Source organism: Wyeomyia smithii, chromosome 2 (genome assembly GCF_029784165.1).
Source record: "Wyeomyia smithii strain HCP4-BCI-WySm-NY-G18 chromosome 2, ASM2978416v1, whole genome shotgun sequence".
NCBI lineage: Eukaryota > Metazoa > Arthropoda > Insecta > Diptera > Culicidae > Wyeomyia > Wyeomyia smithii.
Window position 1 is genome coordinate 81,377,620 of NC_073695.1, and position 17,669 is coordinate 81,395,288.

At 36.0% G+C, this 17,669-nt stretch overlaps 1 protein-coding gene across 4 annotated transcripts in view; it reads left to right on the forward strand.

Annotated features, from left to right (window-relative positions):
- LOC129720765 (serine-rich adhesin for platelets) overlaps positions 1–17,669 on the forward strand; it is a 41,667-nt gene that overhangs the window by 8,644 nt on the left and 15,354 nt on the right. For all 4 annotated transcript variants that reach the window (XM_055672473.1, XM_055672476.1, XM_055672475.1 and 1 more), the window contains exons 2-3: positions 4,942–5,165; positions 10,089–10,306. In XM_055672473.1, coding sequence (XP_055528448.1) covers positions 5,116–5,165; positions 10,089–10,306 — 268 coding nt within the window. In that variant the 5' untranslated portion in view covers positions 4,942–5,115. The remainder of the gene's footprint in view (positions 1–4,941; positions 5,166–10,088; positions 10,307–17,669) is intronic.

Here is a 17,669-nt window from a genome sequence, read left to right on the forward strand (position 1 = left end):
TAAGACCTCGAAACAAATTTTGAATCTTGTTCAATATATTAATATTTTTTTGGTTAATTCGAGGGAAACTCAGCGGAGGCGGAGCCTCGTAGACTAGGAAATGACAAAGAAAATACTTATCGCAAAATCGGTCACAAGTATTCAAAACGTTCGTATATTCAGGTTTTAAGTTGTGTTGGGGAAGAAAAGCAGTGATTGGTTGTTTGATTTAGACTAAGACTGTGAGTTTCGCCTGATATTTGGCCTTGTTTTCAGCTCTGATTGGTCAACATATGCGCTCAACAAGGCTCTACATTTTTCAATACTATCTTTTAATCAAACTTTTCTGCATTTTGGTGGACGCATATCTAATTTTGCAATAGATTGCTGCAAGATTGAAGAAAATCCGTTAAAAACTGATTGAGTTTTAAGCATTTAAAAATGGACTATTTTCGTGACGCTCTCGATGTAGGGTAAGGGACGACTTAAGCAGTGGCGCCTATTTTAATCAGTCCAAATAAAAGGGCCTCAATCTCCTAAATTTTAATCAATATCGACAATTTTAATGATGCGAACCAAAGCTTTGATTAACTAGCTGTGTTACATAAAATTCCGTTTAACTCAGAAAAATCTTTAAAAAAACATCAAACGAAAAAAGTTTTTAGGCGCTATTTGAGTGCTGAAGAAAATCCCCTGCAAAACAAATGCAAACTGCTTAGAAGGTTTGAGGTGATTGGAATAGTGTCTCTCGGTAGGGAACTTTAATTGATTATTGTTAAAGTTTGCTAAATCGGTTTTAGAATCTGAGAACAAGTGCTGACAGAGAAAAAGATAGAGAGCAAATTGATATACTTATGTTTGTATTTCACCTTACAGATTTCAAGTTTTTTTTTTTTAAAGGGGGGATTTGTTAGTAGCGTATGTATTTATGATAAATATTAGTTAATAATGAGTATGTGTGTCCAATCACAAATGGTGACTTCTCAACACTGTTAGAAATTTGTAATTTTAATTGTCAGGATTTGTTTGCTTTCGCAATTAGGACTTATCATTCGTAGGGATTTAAACCTACTTGTCAGAAAAGGGGAAGTAAACTTACAACTAACTTAATTGCTAACTTATTGGCTATAAAGAGAGCTTATCGTAGCAATTGAGGATTGCAACGATTTTTGTCGAAAATTGTTAATAATTTTATTTGACATAGCTTCTAATGGTTCAACACCAGTAAGTCTATGTAATTCGAGTGTACTAAACCAAGGAGGACGTTTCAAAATCATTTTCAGAATTTTATTCTGAATCCTTTGGAGCGTTTTCTTCCTTGTTGAACAGCAACTTGACCAGATCGGTACAGCATAAAGCATTGCTGGTCTAAAAATTTGTTTGTAAATCAAAAGTTTGTTCTTTAAACAAAGTTTAGAATTCCTGTTAATGAGAGGATATAAACATCTCGTATATTTGATGCATTTGGCTTGTATACTCTCAATGTGCTCTTTGAAAATAAGTTTTTTATCATAAATTAGTCCCAAGTACTTAACCTTGTCAGACCAACTTAAATTAACCCCATTCATCTTGACAACGTGATTATTGTTTGGCTTGAGGAAAGAAGCCCTACACACCAAAATTTCTCTTTATGGTTCAGCAAATACATTGCTGAAAGTGTATCAGCAAACCATTTGTTTACTGAATCACAGCATTTTTTTCAGAAGTTTGCTGTAATTCAGTTCTACAATTTACTGAATTTCGTTCAGTAATTTTATTTTTGCTGTAAACCAGTATTTCATTGATAAATTCACTGGAAATCAGTAATCGATTCAGTGATTCGCGAAAATACAGCAAAACTATTTGCTGAACAAAAAACAGTAAATGAATGTTTGCTGGAATCCAGCGAAAGAATAGATATGTCAAAATATTTTACGTCAAGCTGTCATTAGTAAAACGCGCCAAATCGCTGTGCAGCTGGTACGGGATCATCGCTAAGCTCCTGATAGCGGATATGAAACTATAGCTAAGTCACTGTTGGACTAGATAAACTTAAAAGTTGACATGATAATCATATATCTCTAGTTCAACAGTAATTTGGCTATGATCCGATGGGCGTATGGAAGCTGGTGGCTGAGGGAAACATGGTTCCCTTGAACTAACTGGTTAACCAGTAAATTGATTTATGCTTTGCTGAATGTACAGCAAATTGTCATAGCTGACAACCAGCAAGTTGTATTTTGTTTTACTGAACATACAGCAAACGATCTGTCACTTTTATGCAATTGGGAAAAATTTTATGCAAAAATTTTTTGCAATAATCAGCAAATTTCATTTTGCTGAACAGTTTGCTGGAAACACAGCACATCAAAAATCAGCAAAATTTTGCTGGTTTCCAGCAATGAAAATTTGGTGTGTAGGCTCATGCAGAAAATTATCATTTGAGTTTTAGAAGCATTGGGAGAGATTTTCCACTTTTGCAAGTAGGAAGAAAAAATATCTAAACGTTTTTGCAATCGACTGCATATGACACGAAGACTTTTTCCTTTTACGGAAATGCTTGTGTCATCGCAGAACAATGACTTTGTGCATCCTGGAGGCAAATCAGGAAGATCTGAAGTGAATATGTTGTACAGGACTGGACCCAAGACTGAACCTTGAGGTACACCTGCTCTGACAGGAAATCTATCAGATTTTGAATTCTGATAGACAACCTGCAGAGTTCGATCAGTAAGATAATTTTTTAAAATTTTGATTAGGAAAATTGGAAAATTAAAAGTTTGCAATTTCGCAATCAAACCTTTATGCCAAACACTGTCGAATGCTTTTTCTATGTCTAAAAGAGCAGCTCCAGTGGAATAACCTTCAGATTTGTTAGCTCGTATCATATTAGTAACTCTGAGCAATTGATGAGTAGTGGAATGCCCATGGCGAAATCCAAACTGTTCATCTGCAAAAATTGAATTTTCGTTGATGTGTGACATCATTCTGTTAAGAATAATTCTCTCAAATAGTTTACTCATTGAAGAAAGCAAACTGATTGGTCGATAACTTGGAACTTCAGCTGGGTTCTTATCCGGTTTTAAAATTGGAGTAATTTTTGCATTTTTCCATAATTTGGGAAAATATGCATTTGAAAATTTTCACTAAAAATTCCATTGTGCTCTCAGGAAGATGTTTGATTAATATATTAAAGATTCCATCGTCACCAAGTGCTTTCATATTTTTGAAATTTTTAATAATTGATTAATCTCATTCAAGTTAGTGTCAATTATTTCTGCAGGTAAAAATTCTGGGAAGAAATTAAATCAAATTGACGTGTGACTTCATTTTCAATTGGACTCACAAAATTCAAATTTGAGTTATGAACACTCTCAAACTGCTGAGCAAGTCTTTGAGCCTTTTGTTCATTGGATACAAGAAAACGTTCACCATCTTTTAAAACTGGAATAGGCTTTGAAGGTTTCTTAAGAATCTTCGACAGCTTCCAAAAAGGTTTTGAATATGGTTTCTACGTCTACGTCTACGTTCTACGTCAAGAATATGGCTTAGAGTGAAAAGTGTTCAGTATAGTGATCATGTTCTGTTTTCACTGTTCATTGGGTGATCTTCTCCGATGGAATCGGATTCGTTCAGAGTTTCGATACAATAAAAGCATAAAACTTCATTTTAACACGATATTGTTATGCGAAAATGATTGGTACATTTTCTCATTAACACGTGTCGAGGAGACACTTTTTGTTAATTGGTGCATTCCAGTGAACAGCTTTGCTTTTGCTTCCTGAAGCACCGCTGAATTGGGTAATAAACTTTCTCCGTTTCTATGACAGAGACTTCTACTGCCTCTTCCTTTTTGATTGATTTCTTTTCGTTAGCTTTTAGAATATGGATGAAGCAAAGATATTTGCCATGAATCTCATTTCGCGTCATTCTTCGATACTAATATCAATATGGTTTACTTAAAATTTCCTTTTGAACCCTGAGTTTAAAAAAAGTAGTTCGGATACCTCCGTCAATCTTCCTGAACAAGACCACAGTGTCTGAGCTGCGTCTCACGAGAAACCCTTACATAATATGGATAATTTCTAGAGCGTGTTTTTTACACATGATCGTCGCCTAGATAAATTGCACCATAAAAGCTGTTCGTGGGTCTCTACGCCATACGGCAGTCTCACGGGAAACGGTAGAAGCCGAGTGTTGTGACGTGAGCCACGTTTAACGGAATGTGCCTCGTTTCAAACGAGCATAAAACCGCTCGATAGTAAGTAACCATCATCGGGGAGGGAAGATTGTTGAAGATTTCTAGGAATAACGTAATCGGTTGTCTTCTGCCCATTGTCGTGCTTAATTACGAATTCAATTTGAATGAGATTCCCAAAAGAACAGACCTGTTGAATTAAGTGGATAAGTGATTGTGACAATATTATTTGGTTGCAAACTGTAACATTGTCTAGAGTCATATTGATTATACAGGGTACCATGTGGAACTTAATACTCTGCATTCTCTGGAAGGCTTTCCTACGAGTATAATTAACATAAACGTATACAGTACGATCAAATTACCTCCAGTACATTTAGCCCACGTTGAGTGCTAACTACATATATCAGAGTTCAGTAGGAATAATTGCTAACCTCTCTAGTTATTATGCGAAGCAACCAACTCAAGTGTGGAGTTAAAGTGAATAACTTTCCGGTGATAAACGGAGTGCCTGCCTGACGCAGTTAATAAGAAAATTGGCAAAAGGAAAACGCTATAATTAATTTCGGACCAAAAAGGCGAAATGTATTAAATATCAATGATTGTAATAGAAGTTTTAGCATTTAATTGATTACGTTCGATGCGCTACAGTGCGGTGGTATCAATTAGTAGCAGTGTCAGCAGCAGCACGCCAAACACCTGCGAGTAGAAAATAATAGCGGAAAGAAGTGTTGGGAAGAATTTTTTTATAGCTTGCTCATTGATGTTTATTTTTACTTCTGCAGCTGAGTGAAAAGTGGAAACAATTCAATTAATCGACTCTAATGTAGTGGTGATAATTTGCCTCCGATCTAACCATTTTGACAGTATTGTAACGTGTTGGTACAACAACCAAAAGTGCAGAGAGCGAGAGAACCTCCTCCTCCCACTGCCGCCAATCGGCGGATACACCGCGAGCTATGGATATCATCGACGTACACGAAGTACTCGAAGATGACTCATTCATCGGGTAAGTTCGATTATGTTTGTTTATTCGCTCTTTCTGAATGCATTTGTTCCTATCTTTACCCCGTAGAAAGGCACTCTTAATTGTTGTGCTGCCTGAATACTTGATTAATATTTTATATCTATTTAAGTGGCATGGTTCGCTTTGTTTTGCCTAATTTTGGCTCTTTTTAAGTCCTGTAATTTTAACCAATAATTTTCATCACTCATAGCAATTGAACGATGTGATACAGTGCTTCGGAAGAGATAAATTGAAAAATCATTAAAAAAAGAAAAATCATTGTGTTTGTTTAATTTCCGTTTATCCTAAATCAAAATACAGCCAAAAAAGTTTATTATAGAAGAAATAGTAGTGCATATATTAAATAAACTTCGAGAAGCTCATTTTGAAAAATGCAAGCTCGATTTCAATTTGGAACTGAGCGATTTCGAACGAATAATTTGTGTTGAAGTTCGGAATAGCTCAGACATTAAAACATGTTGTGAACAAAAATCAGCATGTGGGTGTTCTGTAACACATACGATATACGAAACAGACATAAATGATGCATTTGCCGTCAAAATTGTTTAGAGTAGATAATTACACGCAGAAACGTAAATCCAAATTGCTTCTACAGAAAACTTGCTCCGCGGTTTTAAACAACCCGAGAAATTATCTTCGCGGAGATAGAAAAAAATATAGCTATGCAGGTAATTTAACGAACAAACAAAATAAGGAATGTCGATAACACATATTAGCTTAGGTAGCTTTGGTATACGGCTGGTTGTTGCACTCGGTGATTTTGACAAACTTGTAAATTTGCAAAATGAACCAACTGAATTATGCATGACATTCTCATTGTGCAATTTTTATGTTGAATTCGTTTATGCAGCGGTTTCACACCGTTTCTGAAGCTGAACACTGATCGTACAAACGAAGCTTCTCTTAGCTGTGGTTTTTTGTGTGGCATATGATAGTTCTTCTTTTTGTTGTTGGTATTTTAAAATTATACTGTTTGATTCGCGTGCTACACTTTTTCAAACAGTGCAAAAGCGTAGCACGGGATGTTCTATAGCAGCGGTTCTCAACCTGGGGTACGCGTACCCCTGGGGGTACTCGAAAGCCTTCAGGGGGTACGCGAAAGAAAAATCAGTAATGGCGGACAAAGCAATTTTTCTCTATAATACATCATTTGTTGATTAATCTAGCCCCTAAAACATGACTGTAGCAATCAAACAAGCTACAGTTTGATTTGGAACCTTAACTAGACTACCACAATATGATCTACCATTACTCTCTCCCACTCGGCAAGAACATTCCAAGCCAGGGGGTACACTCGATATGAAAAGTATCGCCAAGGGGTACGCGGACAAAAAAAGGTTGAGAACCGCTGTTCTACAGCAATATCAACATTAATTACAAACAATATTAACATTAAGAATGTCCTACGACGTGATTCAACATCCCACTAAAATTCACTTTTTTGACGTGGGACACGACTTACTTTAGTAGGGTGTCATGCTGTGGAAAGTGTAACGAAAAAAGGGCTCTCTTGAAATGCATATCATGTTTTTACCCCTTTTTTCAAACGTCAATATCCTGATCAAAACATAAAGGATGTCCCATACTTATGGTATAATAATGAGCATATTTTTGCTATGGTGAATTAGTGAAAAGTTGAATTGAAAATCGTTATTGTCGGTATAGTTTTGCAGCTTTCAACCAATCACAAGCTACGTAACTGTCTCAATAACCCTCCCTCCCTCATATGTACAATAATTAACGCCAACTCACTCTCCGCCCTCTTCATGTGTTACGTAATTTGTTTACGACGCCTCATTCTGAACTCAGTTGGAACCACTTTGAAGCATTTATGAAAGCTATAAGTGCATGATTCCAAGTTTAACTAAAAACGTCTATGAGCGTCCAAAAGAACGGAACAAACAAAACGAACAGAATTTGGTAAATAGCTGAAAAATATTACCAATGGAAAAAATAAACCAAAGCAGAAATAGACTTAATCTAACAGGAGGTGATTTTGAAAACAGCATTAACAAAAACAAAGCGGTGGAAGGTGGGTTTAAAAGTAGACAAGAGTAAGTGGTAAATTGATGAAAATATTTCATAACACTTATGTAAACTAAAATAGAATCTACTAAATTCAACTAAAACGCTCCTGAAGGCTAGACAGGGTGTCGAAAACCTGGAAATACCTGAAAAATCAGGGAATGTCAGGGAATTCATTTTTCGATCAGGGAAATCAGGGAATATCAGGGAAAACTGAGAAATATTCAGGGAAAATTTTTTTTAAACCGAGACGCGATTTTTTTAAGCGGCTCTTCAGCGCACAAACTGATTTTTTCAGTACAAAAGTTGAATTCGGGACATCTACTGTTGGGGTTCATATCCGAATGAACACTTTATTCACTGTGATTTCAGATTTGCGTTGTACTTTTTTGTGCCGAATGCTGAAAAATATCAGGGAAATTGCTGTTAAATTTCAGGTAAAATCAGGAAATTTTATTTTGAAAACTTTTTCACCACCCTGCTAGAAAAACTAGAAGCAGAATTATCGAAATTGCACCATGACGGCATGACATAACACTGGAAGCACTACACAGCATAAGGAAACAAACCATAAATGAATATGGCTCGTAACGCGGATTAAAAATATGAGAATAAAATAACGTCTCCAACTTCTACAAGACAGAACGACCAGAAAATTGCATGGTCAAATCTTAGCCAAAATGCCCGAAAAACAGACAACAATGAAAAGGCCACAACAGAAATTGATTCGAAATTTAAATAAAAAACGTTCGAAGGAGCAGGAAACTACCTCTAAAACCAAAAAAAAAAAAAACAACTAAAAAAGTTATCTCAAATTAGTATTTAATAACTTGAAAAAGCAACCATATATCAGTAAAAAACTAAACTGGAGAAAAAATTAGATCAAACTTAATTTAAAATGCATGAAAACTGTTGTAAACATGCTTTGTAACATCTGAAAACACTTCGAAAAACTTGAAAGAATAAAAAGAATAAGTTTTCAAATTTAGCTAAAAATGCTAATGGTGTAAAACCGATCAACGTAAAACACTTTAAAAAAGTAACCTCTGATAACGTGAGAAAACAAAAAAATATATATTATTTCACCTGAAAATCATAAAAGTTTCTCAACATGTGTTCAACAACAATGTGGACGGCCCCTAATACCGAAGCAAGCTGTTCCTGCGTTTGGCATGGATCCTCATCGATTCATCCAATTCAGTGTCTTCTAAAGTTTTTGGCCTTTCTTCATGCGAACACTTAGTATCCAAATACAGCAACTGTTCGCTAACTGGGCGACGAGCACTTCCCAGTTATTGAAATCAGCTCGCTAACTGGTTGGTCATCTCAACGCCGAGGGGGAGTTCGATGGATAACGCTGCTTCGCGACAACTTCATAAAAGGCTTTCGTTCTCAAGTTGATCACCAAATAGGGAAGCCACAACTACAAACTTATCTCTCAAATAAAGCTTTTAAACTTTAGTTTTATATAGCGAGTATATTTATCAGCTATATTATTGTTTTTGTATTTTAAATATGCTCGATTAGAAAAACTTTAATTTTTCAGTTTTCGTTCCCAGTCCACATGCCCCCCGTTCGTTTAGATATTTGACGTTTGTTGTTTTTTTAACTGGGAATCCTCCCAGTTAAAGAGCGCCCAGTTAAAAAGAAGCCCAGTTAAAGCGTGCCCAGTTAGCGAACAGTTGCTGTATCCATCTTTTAAAGCGACGGATTTATTTACGGTACAATGTTTCACTAAGAGCAGCTTTTCCGTAAACTTTTTTAACTCTCGATGCGCTCATGATGATTATTCGGCACAAAACTCAACTAAACATATATGACGCCACAAAAAATCATTAATGTGTCGAAACGGTTTGTTTACCATATGTCCCAGCATGGTTTATCACGTTTTACGTATGTCAACGTGATGCATCCTATTGATGAACAGTAAAAACTTAGTTGCGCATTTCTTTTAGCAAGACTTTCAAGCTGCCTAGAAATTTGTCATAAAATAATTTTGGACTGGTGAAGGCACGTTTTCGCAAACACGTAAAGCCAACCGATAAAAAATTGTAATTGCAAAAAATGTTGGCGCAAGTATCTATGAGGATTCCACAGAAAATTCTAATAAATTAAATAATATTTAGAAATAATAGTATAAAGAATAAAACATAGGCCTATAGTATTAATCTTTGTTTTATTAAATAGTAGACTTAAGATTAATACTATAGGCTTATCGTTTACTCTTGATTCTATTATTTCTAGCTAATGGTTATGAAAACCAAAGAGGATTGTGCTTTGAATTATATTTACTAGCACGTGTTCTTTTTAGTATTGAGTGAAGTTCAGAATATTTTCGTATTCAGTTTGTTCATCATCGTTACAATTAACCGCGCATCGTGTGCATTAATTTAACAGCTAGCAATGACATCATGTTGCTTCAAACCTGAAGAAAACAACATTTGTCGATACCCAATCTAGGAGAAGTTCTTTCTGGTCGCTAGCCTGTTCGTTGCGGCTGCAAGTGATAATAAGTTTCGTAATCGCAATAATCGCGCATGCGAAACAGGTTGAATTTGGCCACAACGTTAGCATAGTGGTGCAACATTGACGTGAAACCTTTCTTTTCGTACTGCTCTGCTACACAGTCCGTTTTACCACTCTTCTTCTTTGGCATACCAATCGATTTTGCTCGGTCGGTGTTTTGCGTGTAATGTAAATACCTATACATCCCGTACTAAATCCATTTTGAGGGACTTTCATTCTAGGTGCCTATACTTTTTTCTCTTGCTTTAGTTGTTCAATTCAAACAGCGCAGGTTTCTACCTACGAGTATACTCTACTGCCAGTATTGTGTGAAATTTTTCAAACATATTTTTCTATTGCGTTTTATTTCTTCAGCGATATGGAACAGCTGGACGATGAAGTGGTGGAGATTTTCAAACAATGGAAATCATGCGGTATACTCCCGTCATGCAGTGGTGCCATTCCAGCAGCCTCCGGCAGCAATAGGTTCGGTTTTGGTAACGCCAGTCATCACTCCAGCACAAGCGGCACTAACAATAGCAGTAGCATCAGCATTAGCAGTCGTAACAGTACTTTCAACAGCGACAGCAAAGGTACGTTCCATTTTTTTGCAGTGAATGATGAAAAAAAACCATAGTGGTCTAGCTTCAGTGGAAGATGCATCCGCCTCTATGTATCGTGGTTTCGACAGCATTTGAGTTTTTGCCCCAGTTTTCGATTTTAGACTTTGATTCTGCTTATTTTAGTCTTTGAGTCGCCCTTCAAATTTCGTTTCCTATATCAACGAACGAAGTCTCGAACTATTTTCAATACCTGATGTTTAGCATCCGAAATATCAAAGCAATTGACTTCGAAATGTCAGTTCACTACCGTGTCGAGTAGGCATCCTTTTACGGTGACCATTTGATCAGAAAAGAGCAATGATCGATCTTGAGTCTGTTGAGGTGATGGAATGTACACTTTTCCGGTTAGCGGTCATTTTTCAAGATTCCAATAGCCGCGTCAGAGACAGGTATGCGTGTGTCAAACAGTTCCTCAATGGAGAGTAAGCAATAAAATTAAATAAAAAAAAGTCTCGTCTGTTTTTATTTTGTTTCATTGCACCTTTTATTCGCTGACGCCACCGCCAGAGTTTTGTTCATCTCGACCACTTTTAATCGCTCCGTGGAAAGGAAGGACAACAACTACTTGCCTCAATGAATGTGGTTTGCGAAAGTGTGGTGGCGGATTTCTGTTTTACGAACAGCATTTTATATTGTCATGGTTTTGCAAAGGCGCGATTCCACTTTTTTACACATTAAGCAGCGTTTGGAAACAAAAACCTACCACAGTCTGCGATTTGTGTGCTTATTTGTACAGTTACTTGGCAATTCATTAACTGGAGGCTGTGCGTGTGCTTCGTTCGGGTCTCAGGTACGACAAACGAGAACCGCAGTCAGCGGAATAATATAGAACACGAACGTTGCGGATGTGCAATCATGCGTTTGGTTGAACTTGACTAACCGATATGGTAAAGCAATTTGTTTAAGTGAGCACAGCTGGATCTGTTCTACCTGTGCGGTTTCGGTGAACTTCATTCACTGACTTCTGGAGTACCACAGGGGAAATCGTCACACATCGCAAATTACCAACCTCCGTTGTCCAGTGAATACATTTAAGCGAGTAGATTTAGGTAAACAAAACAATAAATACTCCTGAGCCCTTCCTTCGATAAACTGAATTTTTTGTCGAAAGTAAGTCATTGGGCTAATGTAGAATTCAGTGCGAAAGAATTGCTTTTTCATGGCGAGTCTGAAAATTAATCCATTCTTAAGTCACATCATGAGAAGCTTCGTTGCTGCAAAGTTACAGGATCCGCTTTGACATGCGGGTGATTATGGGTTCGAATCTAAGTTTAGAATCAAGGCCATTCGATGTCACAAAACACAAGCATGGGTTTATTGTCAGGCTCCCCCAGAATTCTTTTCTTCACTATTCTGCACTCGTCCTGATGTTATACAATGGAATTATCCATGAATTTGATTTTATCTATAATAATTGGGAATATTCAGAACAATTAGGGGATTTTCGCTGTCCAAAATGAATTTTGACTTTATGATCTGAAGCTGGTTTGTAGAGATTTGAAACCTGATTGGTATAGTAGAAGTAGCTTTTGGAATACTTTCTATTGAAATCGGTTAAAAAGCACTCTGCATGAAGAATCATACCAGTTCGAGAGCGCCACGGAAATTATCCACTTTCAAACGTTTAAAACTCAGTCAGTTTCCAACCGATTTCCTCAATTCTTACACCAATCGATTGGGAAAACACCTCTATGATCCCGCCAAAACGCAGAAAATTGTTATTTAATTAGTCGAACTATTGTACTATTAAAAATTGTCAAATTGAAGTAGTTTTTGAATCACTTGAAACAAACGTAAAACTGCAGTGCGTCTTGAACTGTCCTACAGATCAGACGTTTTTTCGGTTGCTTGTGGACTGGTCTTTGACTGCCTATAGCTTCAAAGTTTGTGTTTTGTCAGTGTGTCTTTTAAAGACTACCTGAAAGTTATTTCCCATCAGTCTTTCTCAAGACTACCTACTTTTGAATTTAACATTTGTTTTAACTTTTTTCGTATCACCTGAAATGGCTGGGCGGAAAAAGAAACCTCGCATCGCTGCGGGGAGGAAAAGAGAGGCATCTCTTTCTGACACATCGAGTGTCTGTAGTGACAATCCTTTTGATATTTTGCCTGAGCAAGAAGCTGGTGAAATGGAAGTTACCAATAATGAAACTATACAAAATATAAAATCTTTAAAAAAGGAGAAAGTTCCACCTATTGTGGTAACTATTTCTTCTGAATTTAATATATTCAAAAAGGAACTTTCAACGTTTGTTTCTGACGTTAAAGTTACCTATCAAATTGGCCGTAGAGGTGAATGCCGCTTATTAGCCGACTCAGTAAAGGGTCGTGATCGTCTTGTTCAGTATTTAACTGACAAGATGTACAAATTTTTTACATATGACACCAAGAACGCCAAGCCGTTCAAGGTTGTCTTGAAAGGTCTCACCAACGATCAAACCGTTGATGAGATCAAACTTACTTTAACAGAATTACTTGGCATAGCCCCTACCCAAGTAATTCTAATGAAACAAAAATCACGAGGCGAAAACAGTCAGAGAACTGGAATTTCCCTTGTTAATTATTTAATTCATTTTAACCGCAATGAGGTTAACAACTTAAAATTTTTTGAAAAAGCACATGCTTTGTATAATGTGCGTGTAAAGTGGGAAATTTATAGGAAGTATGGCGGAGGTGAAAAGCATATCACCCAATGCCGTACTTGCCAACGTTATGGCCATGGTTCCAAATTCTGTAACATGGACCAAAAATGTCTTAATTGTGGAGACTCTTCTCACAAAAAGGACACATGTCCTGTGAAAGAGAGTAAAAATTTTCGCTGTGCGAATTGTAACGGCAACCATATGTCAAATTTTTATCAATGCCCAGTCCGTTTAGCAATTGTTAAGGCAAGGCAAGGTAAACAAAATTCAATTTCTCAATTAAAACCAACTTCAAAACAAAATTCTCCAAGCGTACCAGTGACGCATAGTTTACCTACTTCTTTGCATACCCGTTTAACTTATGCACAGGTTACAGGTAGTTCGAACATTATACCGCCTAGTGTTGGTAGTTCGAAAATGACCGTTAATATGGGTAAGCAAAACACGCTAGAAAATAATTGTACACCTATTACTCCAGCTAATATTGCTGCCGAAAATATTTTTTCTAATGTCAACTGCCTGGGGCCTATTACGGCAGGTAAACTTTCTTTTTTGCAACAGGCAATGTTCGATCTTATGAACGCCATGTTGCAGGCAAAATCAATGTTTGAAGCCATTCAAATAGGCACAAATTTTACTATTAAAATTGTTTCTAATTTAAAATTTAGCAATGATTTTAAATAAAACAATTAAAATATTAAATTGGAATGCTCGCTCATTGAAGGCCAATGAGAATGAGCTTTTTAATTTTTTAACAGTAAATAATGTGCATATTGCAATTATTACTGAAACATTTTTGAAACCTAACATAAAATTAAAATATGATCCCAATTACGTGGTTCATAGATATGATAGGATTCAGGGTTCCGGCGGTGGAGTTGCAATTGTTATTCATCGCCGAATCAAACATCGTGCTCTTCCCCATCTTGAGACGAAAGTTATTGAAACTTTGGGAATTGAAGTTCAAACTGAACTTGGGATTTTATTTATTGCCGCAGCATATTTACCATTTCAATGCACACGCGAGCTCAAAAATTATTTTAAAGGTGATTTACAAAAACTCACCAGAAATCGTTCGAAATTTTTCATAATCGGCGATTTTAACGCTAAACATCGTTCATGGAATAATTCTCAAAGTAATTCCAATGGTAAAATTTTATTCAATGATTGTTCTTCAGGATACTATTCTATTTTGTCTCCGAATAGTCCTACATGCTTTTCTTCTGTAAGAAACCCTTCAACAATTGATTTGGTGCTGACAGATCAAAGTCATGTATGTAGTGATTTGATCACACATGCTGACTTTGATTCTGACCATCTTCCAATAACTTTTTCTTTATCACATGAATCAGTTTTAAACCCTATGAGCTCTGTTTTTAATTATAACAAAGCTAATTGGGAAAGATACAAAAATTATATTGAGAGAAATTTCAATAATGAGCTTGATTTGCAAAACGAAGTGAATATTGATTCCGCTTTGGAAGCATTAAAATGTGCAATTGTTGATGCCAGGAATTATTCTGTTCCAAAGGCTCAAGTGAAATTTGATTCACCAATAATTGACGAAAATCTTCAACTTCTAATTCGTTTGAAAAATGTCCGCAGACGTCAATATCAACGTTCTCGTGACCCTGTTTTTAAAACTATTTATAAAGATTTACAGAAAGAGATTAAACATAGATTTACTCTTCTGAGAAATCAAAATTTTGAGACTAAAGTTGCAAAATTGAAACCATATTCAAAACCATTTTGGAAGCTGTCGAAGATTCTTAAGAAACCTTCAAAGCCTATTCCAGTTTTAAAAGATGGTGAACGTTTTCTTGTATCCAATGAACAAAAAGCTCAAAGACTTGCTCAGCAGTTTGAGAGTGTTCATAACTCAAATTTGAATTTTGTGAGTCCAATTGAAAATGAAGTCACACGTCAATTTGATTTAATTTCTTCCCAGAATTTTTTACCTGCAGAAATAATTGAAACTAACTTGAATGAGATTAAATCAATTATTAAAAATTTCAAAAATATGAAAGCACCTGGTGACGATGGAATCTTTAATATACTAATCAAAAATCTCCCTGAGAGCACAATGGATTTTTTAGTGAAAATTTTCAATTGCTGCTTCAAAATTGCATATTTTCCCAAATTATGGAAAAATGCAAAAATTACTCCCATTTTAAAACCGGATAAGAACCCAGCTGAAGTTTCAAGTTATCGACCAATCAGTTTGCTTTCTTCAATAAGTAAACTGTTTGAGAGAGTTATTCTTAACAGAATGATGTCACACATCAACGAAAATTCAATTTTTGCAAATGAACAGTTTGGATTTCGCCATGGGCATTCCACAACTCATCAATTGCTCAGAGTTACTAATATGATACGAGCTAACAAATCTGGAGGTTATTCCACTGGAGCTGCTCTTTTAGACATAGAAAAAGCATTCGACAGTGTTTGGCATAAAGGTTTGATTGCGAAATTGCAAACTTTTAATTTTCCAATTTTCCTAATCAAAATTTTAAAAAATTATCTTACTGATCGAACTCTGCAGGTTGTCTATCAGAATTCAAAATCTGATAGATTTCCTGTCAGAGCAGGTGTGCCTCAAGGTTCAGTCTTGGGTCCAGTCCTGTACAACATATTCACTTCAGATCTTCCTGATTTGCCTCCAGGATGCACAAAGTCATTGTTCTGCGATGACACAAGCATTTCCGTAAAAGGAAAAAGTCTTCGTGTCATATGCAGTCGATTGCAGAAAAGTTTAGATATTTTTTCTTCCTACTTGCAAAAGTGGAAAATTTCTCCCAATGCTTCTAAAACTCAAATGATAATTTTTCCGCATAAGCCTAGGGCTTCTTTCCTCAAGCCAAACAATAATCACGTTGTCAAGATGAATGGGGTTATTTTAAGTTGGTCCGACAAGGTTAAGTACTTGGGACTAATTTATGATAAAAAAACTTATTTTCAAAGAGCACATTGAGAGTATACAAGCCAAGTGCATCAAATATACGAGATGTTTATATCCTCTCATTAACAGGAATTCTAAACTTTGTTTAAAGAACAAACTTTTGATTTACAAACAAATTTTTAGACCAGCAATGCTTTATGCTGTACCGATCTGGTCAAGTTGCTGTTCAACAAGGAAGAAAACGCTCCAAAGGATTCAGAATAAAATTCTGAAAATGATTTTGAAGCGTCCTCCTTGGTTTGGTACACTCGAATTACATAAACTTACTGGTGTTGAACCATTAGAAGCTATGTCAAATAAAATTATTAACAATTTTCGACAAAAATCGTTGCAATCCTCAATTGCTACGATAAGCTCTCTTTATAGCCAATAAGTTAGCAATTAAGTTAGTTGTAAGTTTACTTCCCCTTTTCTGACAAGTAGGTTTAAATCCCTACGAATGATAAGTCCTAATTGCGAAAGCAAACAAATCCTAACAATTAAAATTACAAATTTCTAACAGTGTTGAGAAGTCACCATTTGTGATTGGACACACATACTCATTATTTACTAATATTTATCATAAATACTTAAGCTACTAACAAATCCCCCCTTAAAAAAAAAAAAAAAAAAAAAAAACGTAAAACTGCACATTGCATAATTTGTTTCGTAAGAAAAAATCGGTATTGCTTCAAGAACGTGTTTGTGGCTTTAAGAAGGGTCGATTGTAATTTGTACTTGTTCTCAAGCCGGATTGGCAGCAGATAACAGACATCCAGCATTATCAGTCCTGCAACAGCCTTTACGCTATTGCGTCTTAAAAAATGACGATTATAGTTTTACATCACAGCAGAATTTCGACCCTCATATCCGGCACGAGAGCGGGAACATTGGCATCATGTCACGATACATGCTATATTGGTGCGTTTGTGAGAGCTCTATCGGTTCGGCTCGGCTGGATGCCTACAAGAAATCATTTTTTGTACATCCATACTGTGAAACTGGGACAAACTGTGGGAACTTGAAATAAAGGCGGAGCAATGCAGAAGATAGCTTTGAAACAGAATGAAATGAGATTGTTTTTCGTACATTAGTATTTCAACATACGAAATAAAGTTTTACGCGAGTAGGGAAATGAGAGAACATGAAACAATGGCGTGGCCTATTTTATTATGCCAGTGCGGATGTCGTACGCGATATAACCATAGCGCATTTTTTGCGATTATTGAATGAAATTTGCAATTTCAAAAATCGGCCTTTTAAAAGGCTACTACATGAATTTGGTAGAGCACAATGAATGTTTTTTTCTATTAAACCACAACTGTGATTGGAAGCCGCTTCTCAAACAAGCGTCACCAAAGTGAAGTAAATACTCTGTAAGTCGAAAGTAAAGTAAAATAGCAACTGAAATTCACACCAAAGAAAAACACAATAATGTAAATTTTTTTTTTTCTTCATCTATAATTTATTTGACACGGCACAAATACAGTTTAATGTTTAACGGCGCCAATTATATCTGGTAGCTTACTCTCTAAAGTATCTTAATAACTAAAAGCAAATTTTTTATCCTCGCTGCCGACTACAAGCTGAAACTAAATCTAACTTAAAGCTAGAATGTTTTGCATTAAAAACACTGATTTGTTGTTTGATGGTTTTCCATCGCCATAGGTAAGCAGCATTTTGAATATATTCCGCTGCTGGGCCAAGATATTACGGACTGGCATATTGGGTTGTCTCCCTCGGGACCTGAGAG